Source organism: Candoia aspera, chromosome 1 (assembly GCF_035149785.1).
Source record: "Candoia aspera isolate rCanAsp1 chromosome 1, rCanAsp1.hap2, whole genome shotgun sequence".
Classification (NCBI taxonomy): domain Eukaryota; kingdom Metazoa; phylum Chordata; class Lepidosauria; order Squamata; family Boidae; genus Candoia; species Candoia aspera.
In genome coordinates this window covers 240,464,930-240,476,622 of record NC_086153.1, presented here as the reverse complement: position 1 = coordinate 240,476,622, position 11,693 = coordinate 240,464,930, and the positions used below count along the sequence as shown (strand labels likewise).

At 38.5% G+C, this 11,693-nt stretch overlaps 1 protein-coding gene across 1 annotated transcript in view; it reads right to left on the bottom strand.

Annotated features, from left to right (window-relative positions):
* Positions 1-254: 254 nt before the first annotated feature.
* The window catches only part of LOC134487492 (mucin-5AC-like), a 64,896-nt gene continuing 53,457 nt past the window's right edge, over positions 255-11,693 (bottom strand). The window contains exons 45-54 of the mRNA XM_063289322.1: positions 11,429-11,460; positions 10,466-10,640; positions 9,051-9,155; positions 8,054-8,097; positions 5,611-5,733; positions 5,404-5,499; positions 3,733-3,849; positions 2,470-2,518; positions 889-1,000; positions 255-535 (exon numbers count right to left, since the gene is read on the bottom strand). Coding sequence (XP_063145392.1) covers positions 376-535; positions 889-1,000; positions 2,470-2,518; positions 3,733-3,849; positions 5,404-5,499; positions 5,611-5,733; positions 8,054-8,097; positions 9,051-9,155; positions 10,466-10,640; positions 11,429-11,460 — 1,013 coding nt within the window. The 3' untranslated portion in view covers positions 255-375. The remainder of the gene's footprint in view (positions 536-888; positions 1,001-2,469; positions 2,519-3,732; positions 3,850-5,403; positions 5,500-5,610; positions 5,734-8,053; positions 8,098-9,050; positions 9,156-10,465; positions 10,641-11,428; positions 11,461-11,693) is intronic.

The following is an 11,693-nucleotide window of genomic DNA, read 5'->3' as shown; positions in this document are numbered from 1 at the left end:
TTTAAAAACTTGTAAACCCCCCTCCAAAACAACAATCAGCAAATCAGAAGAATCATGGACATATAAGGATTTAATTTTCGACATTAAAATGTTATACATTACTATCATCATTTTTTGAATATTTGGAAAGTTTTCCAAGGAGAAAAACCTTCCAATAAGAATGCTCTCATTTTGAAAACAACTTGCCAGAACGAATGTAATTTTTTTATAGGAAAGAGGACATTAATTTGATTAAGCAACTGCCCAAGAGAAAAACATCAGTTCAAGGACACAGGGATCCAAAGTAGAACTGGATGATGACTGAGTGATCTTTGTTGGGTTTATCTTGGACAAAGGAAAATGAAAATTATTCTTCTTCTAGCTGGTTGTGGCTTCTTAGGTGCATGCAGTAGTGCACTTACACTCATCCACATACATGTAGTCATAATTGATGGTTTTGCCATCCAGACATTTCAAGGTTACTTCTTTTCTATGGCTCTTGGACTCCTGGCAACACTTACACTTACGCTGAAATGTCTTTGTCTTTTGGGAATATCTGTCCAGATGAGAAAAAAAAAGTTAGATACTTTCTGTAGTATTTAACTTATTACGTGTATTTTTACACTGTCCATCTCAAAGAAGTCTTGGGGATTACCATAGAGTTTAAAAACCGCAATAAATAGTTTGTCAGAATGCTTAAAAATGCAGATGGCCACCCAATCATCAAAACAATCCAACACAATCAACCCCGAGGTGGAAGTGGCTCTTGTTTCCAAACACAAATGAAGCTCCCCATGTGGATCAAGATAACCCTGAGCTTAGTTTGTTAGTTGCCATTGTGTGTGAATATTACATTACCAAGCAGAAGAATGGATAGGTGAGGGTATGATAGGCCTCCTTGTCACTTACACTGAAGAACTTGGGCAAGTTCCTTCACAGTAGGTCAATTCTACAGTTTCAGAAGATACACATTCATTTTCATGAATTAGAGTCTGATTTTTGTGTGGCTTGCAGTTTTGTGCTAAAAATGAAAAGGAAAAAGGAAATATTAAACTTTTCATTTTGCCTTCATATTCACTGCTGTGGTATGGTATAACTATGTATTTCAGTCAGGCTTGACCCCAATTGACTTTATATACAATTTTGTAAAGTATTTATATCTACTATATATATTTGTTGCACCCAATGGACTCTGTACAATTTCTTGCCGACTAAGGAAATAGTTTACCATTTGTTTTCCTCCAAGATATTTTTTGAACTTCTCAATTTCTCCTACAACTTTAGAATTCTCCAGTGGTTGCCCATCTTCATGTTAACCATCTTTGACCCCACTTTACTTCTTAGCCCAGACAAGATCTGCCAGATGTTACCATCTGCTCAACTTACTGCATATTTATGGACAAATAGTGATGAATGTAACACAAGTACACAAACCCTTCATTTTTCACTCTCAGGAATTCAATTATAGATACCACTGGAGTATTAGTTAAGGGAAGTGTGCAAGATGTATGTGATAAAAAGACTACATTTTGCTGACCTGGTGGAGAAGAGTCCATGATATGTAAGATTTAAGCAAAAAGAAACTGAAGAAAAGAAGTCCAGGGATCTCAGAAGACAATTTATCTCTATCAAACAATATACGAGAAGTTTCAAATGGGGTGCCTCAAGTTGAGTCCTGGGCCCTGTCCGCTTCAATATTTTGATTCATAAATTTAAATGAAGAGGTAAAAGGAATACTTATCAAATCTGCAGATAAGCTACCTAATACCTTGAAAGACAAATAAAATTCAAAACAACGTATATTAGAGGCTGATGTATGAATCAGGCAGGGATGTATGCAAAGTTATGCACTTAAGACACAAGTAAAAGCACAGATTTAGAATGAGGATGCCTGACTTGGCAACACTGCTTGTGAAAGCGATCTTGGGATAACAATAGATTATAAACGGAATATGGCTGCAAAAAAAGGCAGATACAATTTCAGGCCATGCCAGCAGAAGTATGCTTTCCAAATTATGGGAAGTGACAGTTCCACTTCATTCTGCGTTGGTAGAACCCATTTCAAATATTGTGTCCAGTTCTGGGCATCATGGTCTAAGAAAGATTTAGAGAAACTGGAATAGATAGAAAGGCAGTGAGGAAGATTGGGGGACTAAAAAAAGAAATCCTATGAAACAAAATGAAAGAATTGGGAATGTTTAGTCTTGTTTAGAGAGAATATTACAATACTTTCTAAATACCTGAAAGGATATCACACAGACTTACGTTGCAGCAAGAATTATGATTTCAGGAATGGAAAAGGAATATAGTTCAACTCTGCTTCTTTGTCCCAATGCTATATCTTATCTGGTACCTGCACTATCATATCTAATCTAATTTTTTGGAAGTTGTTGCTTCTTCTTTTTTCCCATCTAATGTAGATTTTTTGGCATTTGGTTGGACTTAATGAAGACCTTGGGAATTATGGATTTTTTATTTTTGTTTACTTACTCTCTTTGCATATCTTGCAGCAGCCATCTAGAGTCCATTCAATTCGATCCTTTGAAAACATAAATTTGTGTTATTATTTTAATCATTATTACTGCTGGATATAAAAGTAAATACTTTCTACTACTGGATTTGAAATGCACCCTTAGCCTTAAACTGCACTACCTATATAACAAAATGCTTCAATCTACTGTATCATTATTTTAAAAAGGAGAATCAAAACCAGCAAGTTATGGATTCATTATAAGTTATTGCTTATTCATAAGTTACTGCTTATGTTAGGAAAAAAATGCATCATTCCCTGATCTTTGTAAAGGAACAGTTATTTCAGTGAATAGATATATTTTTATTAACAGAAGCATTTTATGATTTTTCAGTGAGGAACACCACATTTTGCTATAAACCCCCCCCCCCTTTTTAATCCATTAAATTGTGTCTGATTCTCAGAGACTGCTTGGACAAGTCCCTGCAGTTCTCTTGGCAAGTTTTTCAGAAGTGGTTTGCCATTGCCTCCTTCCTAGGGCTGAGAGAAAGTGACTGGCCCAAGGCCACCCAGCTGTTTTGTGCCTAAAGCAGAACTAGAACTCATGATCTGCCGTTTTCTAGCCCAGTGCCTTAACCACTACACCAAACTGGCTCTCTATAAAAACACCTAAAGAACACCAACTCTCACTAGTGGTAAGAATGAGAAAAACACATCAATTTCAGTTCAATTAATCCAGGTGTGTGACCTCTGCTCTTCTGCCAAAATATACCTGTAATAGGGATTCCAGATAATAATCCAGATTATTATCTGAATAAGCTTGGTACCTACAGTAAAGAAATACATGTTGATAACTCTGAGTTTCTGAATGTGGAAAGAGTGATAAGCCTGCTCATCCAGATATACTTACAACATTTTAAAAGATTTTTATACTGAACATAGGAAATTATTGCTTGCAGGGTAATGGGGGGTGGGGCATACTCTCAACCCCATTTAGACCAACACCTACTTGGCTTTAGCCACCACCAGTTCTTATTGCTGAACAAATAAACTGGTCCACAACTTTACTGTGCAGGAGGCAACCATTAGGTACTCAGTGTATATAATAAAAGTCACTAGAAAGAATATTAATAATAAATAGCATTAGTCTCAACCTTGGATGACTGGTGGTGATCACGACTATCACCTCTGGCATGGTTTTTTTGAGAAACCGTATTCATTTGTATTCAACAAAATTAGAGCATAAATAAAGAGGAATAAATAAAAAGTGACATAAAACTTACAGGATTACAATCTGGGTCAAAGAAAGGGCATATTTCTTCAGTCTCAACCAAAACCAGTGCATTGTTCCTTGGCTCACATCTGTACTGGCTACAATTGCTAGCTTCTGTCTGCCCAGGCTGTTTTTATGAATTAGGAGAGAGAGAGTGAGAAAGATGGGACCATTATTTTAACTGCAAACTTCATAATAGAAAATAGAAATCAAAGTTCTTAGTATGTCCAGATCAGTGTTTCTCAGCCTCAGGTTCCCATGCTGGCTGGGAAATTCTGGAAGTTGAAGACCACACATCTTAAAGTTGCTAAGGTTGAGAAACACTGGTTTAGATAAACTAATCTTCCTCCAGCTATGAATCAGGTATATAGCAGCAGACCTCTTTGCTACCTATCCTAAACACACTCACTGAATTTTATTGATTGATGACAAGTTAAGATCAATATCTGTGAGATAACATTAGTCTGAGTGATAGGGGTTGGGTTCACCCATTGCTTAATTAAGTGTTGTTGAATAAACCACAGTGGCTGGGTTTGTACATTGTGCTACACCATAAATCATGATCTACAAATCACAACAGATGCTTCATACAGTATATTAACCTAATAAATAAAATAGGCATGTAAAGTATCCATGCAGTGAGTCAGGGACTAATCCCAAAAAAGCTAGTCAGTAGGCCACTCATGACCAAGCTGGGGCATGAATTTTCATTGCCTGATGTCCAAAGACAGCATATTAAGGTACATTTGATGAAACTTTGTAACAGTTGAGAACACTTATAGCCCTAGATTGTTTTTTTTTTCAACCTGTTCAGTCAATTAAAAACCTATTACATTTTCTGGCATGTGTTTGATATTAAGGAGCCACATCTTATCTGGTATACAGTATAGACTTTCAATTATGCAGTGATTGATGTCATTTGTCATGCTCATCTCACAAGATAAAATTATGACACTTGTGCCTTACTTAATCTGGCACCCTGCAGTGGTGTTAGGACTACCATGTCCAGAATTTCTAGGCAAAATTGCCAAAGTGTAGTTCTCCTGATATTTCTGGAAGGGAAGAGTGATATAGAGGATCCCTGGTTTCCTCTAATTCAAATTTCTGGTTGGTTGACCCATAACCGGACATGACAGCATTACAGTTACCAGCATAGAAAAGTTTCTTCATTACTTGTATCTTTCATCTATCTTTTATGTTGTAATTGTACATCATCTCTTGCATTTAGGCCTAATTAATTGTGATAAGGTCAGGGTTTTGTTTCTTACAGGTGATTTTTGATCCTTTTTATGACTAGTTCTTGTGTTCTGACTTGGTCTTATATAAGTTCTCAAATATAAGACCGAGACATTACCGCTATCCTAACAGCCATATTTAGTAATATAACCGACTTGTCTATTCAGTTTAGCTCAGCTTTCCTATCCTACCAGTTGGCACTGGCCCTGTAGATTGGGGATGATGAAGTATACGTAGTCCAAGATATTAGGGAAGGGTGCTGAATCCTGTTCACATTTTAATAGCTTACAGTATCCGGATACTTCAGTTCTCATCTGCCTGTGCTATGCAGAAAGTAGGCATTAAAATGCATCATTCCAGTTTGGAAAGAAGTTCAGATTAGCTAGCAAAAGTGCAGGAATACCCTATATTTCACTTGTGTACAATATGAATGTGAAGATATTACCTTCAGTATCTCAGCAGTGCCATTAATGTTGATGATGCAAGCCACTTGGATGCACGTCCCACAACACTGATCAGCTTTTACTTGGCACTCATAACCCTGTTGGCCAGACAGTAAGAATAAATACTGATGCCTGAAAATCTACGGGAGAGGTAGCCTTCTGTAAAAATTCAATTAAGCTACATTTAGGAAGGAAAGACTTGTTCTTACCTTTGGACAATCTATGTCGCAGGTACTTGGCTTACATTCCACAAGATTTCCCTTGGAAGCGGGGTCCTTTACAGAACTACAGATGCACTTTTCACAGGATTTACTAGGAATAGTCATTCCAGGCTGGGAAAAATCACAGAACATCAGCTTACTATAAGCAAAATGAAGCATGTAGCTTTGCAAACTACAGATCAAAAACTTTGTGAACCAATTCCAGCATACCAACACATTTGAAATCTTAGCTTTCCTTAATCTCTCCAAACATTTCAGTGAGGTTCCAGACAGGAATAGGAAATTTTATGGATTGGTCTAAGCCTATTCAGGATAGAGCAGGAATTCAATTCTTCATTCTAACAATGCACGGCACTGGCTACAGAACTACATTTAATTCTCATAAGGGTAAATTCATACTTCATGCAGCAGTTGTGTTTACTGTAACTGAGCCAATATTATACCCACATTTCTTTCAGTAAACATGTAAGGTGATAAGGAGACATGGTGCACATCAAGTAGGAATCTATATAAGAATATGGCAGTGGGTGAGCAGCTCTGAACTTAAGCTTCCTGGTCCCTTTTTGTCTTTTTAATTTTATTTGTTATTTTTCATATAACATGTTTATTAAGTAGGGTGCTGAACCTTTTCTCCAAAACCAGTTGCTGTGTCTTTCACAGCTGTGTGATCTGTGAAAATCAGCAAGTGGCTGAAAATGTATATCCTTATGACATGGGAAGTTCTATCTGCTGATTTCTGCATATCATAGCACTGATAACAAGGCATGTCTAGGGCAGGCCAGTTTTTTCCCCCCAGTTCCTACCTAAATTTTTATTAGAGGTTTTAAAATAAACACATGAGGGGTGTGGGGGAGAGAGAGAGAGAGACAGAGAGAAGAAAGTCAAAATTTCTTTAATCACCTGTTTTAGAAGGAAACCTCCCTACCACCCACATAAAGATATCTTCTTTTTCCCACCAAATAGTTGACTGGCAGAATAATAGCATTTTATGAATGCATGCAATCATTGAACTCAACAAGCACATTGAGAATGTGGTCACATAATGCCTTCTGATGTGAACTCTATGAAGATGAACTGAGATGAACTATTTATGTGGTTGCTAGAAGTCAAAAATGATGACACATCATCCATCTATCCATCCATCCATCCATCCATCCATCCATCCATCCATCCATCCACAATTAGCTGTTATCATGAAGCAGACATCCTTTTAAAATCTTTATTTTACCATCTGCACATTTGGATCTGCACATGTAAGTGGTTTAAATAAGTTACTGTCACTTGCATTTTTGTTTCTTATTTAAGAAGCTTTGTTTTCCTACTGTGGTGTCTGAATATGACCTCAGGTGAAAATAGCAAAATAATCATCTGGGTGATATGAAGGCAAAGCTGATTCATGCTTGAAAGTTACAAAGTCACCAATTCCTCTGAATACTATTAGAATACGTGAGTTCTGTACTAAAACAGCAGTCATTTATGGCCTTTACTGATGAATTGTTTATCCCATAACTTCCTGAATTAAATCTAACATCAGATTTGAGCAATTTACTGCAATCAATTTAAAGAAACAAAATAATCTTCCCAGCATTGCTCCAACTTCATATGCTGTTTTACAGGTTTTCATGTTACTGATGGCTGTAGCAGCAGCATTCATTGCTGTTATTTGGTTCTTCTGCTGTTATAGAGCCAGCTGGACATTGTTATCTAATCACTCTTAGTTACTCCCTATAATGTTCATAGTAAAGGTAAAGGTTTCCCTTGACATTAAGTCCAGTTGTGTCCGACTCTAGGGGGCAGTGCTAATCTCTGTTTCAAAGCCGAAGAGCTGGTGTTTGTCCGTAGACACGTCCGTGGTCATGTGGCCGGCATGACTACACGGAACGCCGTTACCTGCCCACCAAAGTGGTACCTATTAATCTACTCACATTTGCATGTTTTCGAACTGCTAGGTTGGCAGGAGCTGGGACTAGCAACGGGAGATCACCCCATCACGCGGATTCGAACTGCCAACCTTCCAATCGGCAAGCTCAGCAGCTCAGCGGTTTTGCAAATGTATGTAAACGTACTTGAGAAAGTGGCCGAGGTTTCTTGAGGGAAAGGGGGCATCCGCAGACAAGGTAAAAAAAGTCAAGATGGATTGAAGCCCAGCCTCTTTTTACATGCAGGCTTAAAAGGCTTTGACTGTGCAATCATAGGCACCATTTTGGTATATGGGATCCCCCTCACAGATGCCTCTCCTTGTAAGCATTTCCTAGACCTCAAAGCCAATGAACCCCCTCCCTGACATTGGCCAGGCTTCGAGCCTGGAGTGATGAAATCCAGAGCATGGATCTTGATGCTAAACTTTTGGTTCATGAATGAAAAATTAGAAAAATTAGAAAAGAATTTCATTCACATACAGTACATGGGTAATAAATGCTAGATTCTTTACCTCATAAACTGTTCCATTGACCACACAGACTTTTTCCATTGGTTCTGAAAACAGAAAGAGCCAATTATTTAAAATATGATGGGAAAAGATATTCACATTTAAAAATGTCTAGTGTAATAATAAGAAATTTATATTACTTAAATAGCATGTTATAATTAATTGCAAGGTGATAGATGACTGTTTTATATGCAAGGTTGCTTTGACTTCATTTTATTTATGACTTTTTTATTGCCTTTCCTCTAAGCTAACAACCCTGTGGGATAGATAAGGCACAGGCATAATGACTGGTCTAAACCCCTCATGATAGAATCCTGCATGTATCTCCTCTGACTTAGACCCACCAAGTTCAGCGAATATTGAATATTGAATGTTAGCCTCGCTGAGCTTTATTGCTGACTGAAGGTTTGAACCTGGGATTCCCCAATCTTCATCAGGCTTGTTATAATACTTAGGTTAGGTAACATATAAAAAGTAGGGGATGTTATTTCCATACAACTTCAAATATACAGCAGAAAACAGCTTCTCTTATGCTTAGGTAATGGCATCTATAGTAAAGGTAAAGGTAAAGGTTTCCCTTGACATTAAGTCCAGTCGTGTCCGACTCTAGGGGGTGGTGCTCATCTCCGTTTCAAAGCCAAGAGCCGGCATTTGTCCGTAGACACTTCCATGGTCATGTGGCCGGCATGACCACACGGAATGCCGTTACCTGCCTGCCGAAGCGGTACCTATTAATCTACTCACATTTGCATGTTTTCGAACTGCTAGGTTTGGCAGGAGCTGGGACTAGCAACGGGAGCTCACCCCGTCACGCGGATTCGAACCGCCGACTTTCCGACCTTCCGATCGGCAAGTTCAGCAGCTCAGCGGTTTAACCCACAGCGCCAACCTAAATTCATGTTGTTACATCTCATCTACATTTCCTCTGTTTATCACTGTTTTCCCCTTAGAATACATAATCCATTTAACCTACAGTGCATCTCAGCAAGCTTGAACTTACCACATGTAAAGTTGACACAGCACTCTCCTTCAAAAAAGACTGAGGCTAGGTGGTATCCAGGTTCACAAGTTTTCTTTTCCTTGGAGCACAGATTAGTATTGCATACTGTGGAATAGATCAACAAGAAGAAAGAGCTGAATAAGGAAGTCAGCACCCAGGCCCCAGGCAACTGGACCTACTTGGCTTCTTGTGATAATGGCCAGCTTGTCTACCATTCTAATATATATTCGAACAGGTAGATCCCAGTGTATTGGGCACAGCTAACCTTCATCTGATAGGAAGTGAGGAAAAGAACATTTCCAGATTTCTAGCTTTCTGCCTAGCATCCCTATCTGAAGCATAAGGCAGTAGTATGTGAGGAATATAGGGTGTTTGAACCTCCAAAGATTGCTTGCTATCTCTTCTGTATATCAAATATGTGGATTGACAATTCAGCTCTCTTTAGGAATGTTCATTTACTATCCCGTTAGATTCTCTGTCTCTCTCTCTCTCTGGAAAAAATGTTACATGCAGTTAGCTTTTTCTCTTATGGAAATGTATTTAATATCAATATTTTAAGGCTCAATTATTTCTCTTGTTCCTGTTTCCAGGAATCAGAATAACAGGTTTTAAAATGAAGTAGCTTTGGGTCATTGTTCATCATGATGCTACAGAAATAAATGGGGGTAGAACGTTGAAATGCCTGTGTTTTCTAGAGAGAAAAAATGCCCCCCCTTCTTGCAAAGAAAAAGGCTGCTTGCTATGTGGAAGACTCAATAACCACAACTGGATAAACCTGCTTAATCGCAGAAGCGCTGGTGAAGGGGGCAGTGTATGTGTCAGCCTTCCCAGGTAGACCAGACAGGAAACATGACCAGCTGAGCTAATTCTACTTTATTGTAAGGTTACATCAACAGAGTCTTGCAAGTCTGAAAGTACTTCTCTCCCTTTATCCCCTTTATAGCCCCCCCAAATTAGGGAGGGTCTCTTCTGAGGCTCTTGCCCCACCCACATTCCTGCTGCAGGCTAAGCTGCCTTTTCTCCGACTGTTCCCTTGGCTGCGTCTCGTTGGTCATTCTCACAGACCATTACAGTGTGTGTGTGTGAATTCCACCTTCAAGCAAGCCTGAAGTTCTCACTGACCATTTCTTTCTTTCTTTTTTAGACCCTCACTGTGCAGCACACTGATGTCATTTCTTTACACCATTTTCTCAGACTTTAGGGTCTAAAGATTCATCGGGCCACAGCCCTTGTCATCCTCAGCGATCATAGCCCATGCTGGCTGTGGGTAACAGAAGTTGTAATCCAAGAGCCCTGAGGGTGTTTGGGGAGCCTGTGATATATAAAGCTGTATATAGACACAGGTATGTGAGAGAGCACAACAGAGACTCACAACCCCTGTGGTATTAGTGATGAGTAAATAAAACAATACATACTGCACTGGATTTCTGGGCAGCATGAATCTTCTGGGTTTAGCACAGGGAGAGGCATAAATCCTTCATTCTTACAACTGTGGGTTGTAGATGGGCAGCTCTGTGGCTTACACTGTACACTTATAGACAAAGGGTCACAGAGACATTCTTGACAGTTGCTCTTCCATTTGGTACCAGGCTGATGTAAAGGAAAGGCAGATCAATGAGGAAGCAATGATAACTATCATTTTCTAACTTATTACTTGGGCCATCAGTGTACTTAAGAAGGAGCAATTATTTGGCTTTAAACTTTCCATTGTGTCAGATATATCAGCTGAATTGTGCCTTAAAATTTGGAAGGGTTTTTATTCATGGTGATTTTTTTTTAATGGCTAAGAAGGGCCCTTAAACTACAAACCACAGGACACTCTGATAAATTAGGTATAAATCTTTTCAAAGGTTCTGTCTGATAAATGTAGACTTAATTGCACTGTATATCTACATGGACATGAAATAGAGAATTTTAGGCCTGAAGATAACTGAAATTGACATTTTAATTAGTTTTTTTAAAGATACTTTCCAAGTATAGTCTGACTCTTCCTTTCTTTTCTTTTAATTTAATCTTGCTTCTTCTAAGAACAACCTTTGGGCATATGTTTTGACCCTGACTCCACCTCCACTGACAAATCCTCCCATTCTGTGCTTCTAAGTGAAATGTATGTATGTATGTATGTATTTATTTTTCAAATTTTATTACTGCCCAACTTCCCCAAAAGAGGGACTCTGGGTGGCTGGTCTCCCATCTTCACTCAAAGGTGACATGATGTCCTTTCCTAGTGATATACTCTGGAGTAAATGATGACAAGTAACCTTGACCTGATTGGGTATATGGTGAAAAAGAGTAAGTCCATATCAAGTCAAATATTGGTTTCTTGTCAAATGAATGTCTGTATTGCAAGCAACTAGCATTCTGTATGAAATACTCACCAGTTTTGGTAATCCATCTGGTCCCACACAACCTGTTGAAAAAAAAGTTCAAAAATTCACTTAGCTGTCTTTTGCTCAAATAACATAGTACAGTCTCCTTCAACATGGAAGAATCCAGATGCATGAAGACCATAACTGGCTTGGAATTCTGAACATTGCAATAGCCCCAACTTATCAAGCTAGGGAAGGCTACTGTCCATGTATGCTACTATTCATGTAGACATTCATCAAGAAGAATTCAATTAAATGAATAAATGATTCATAT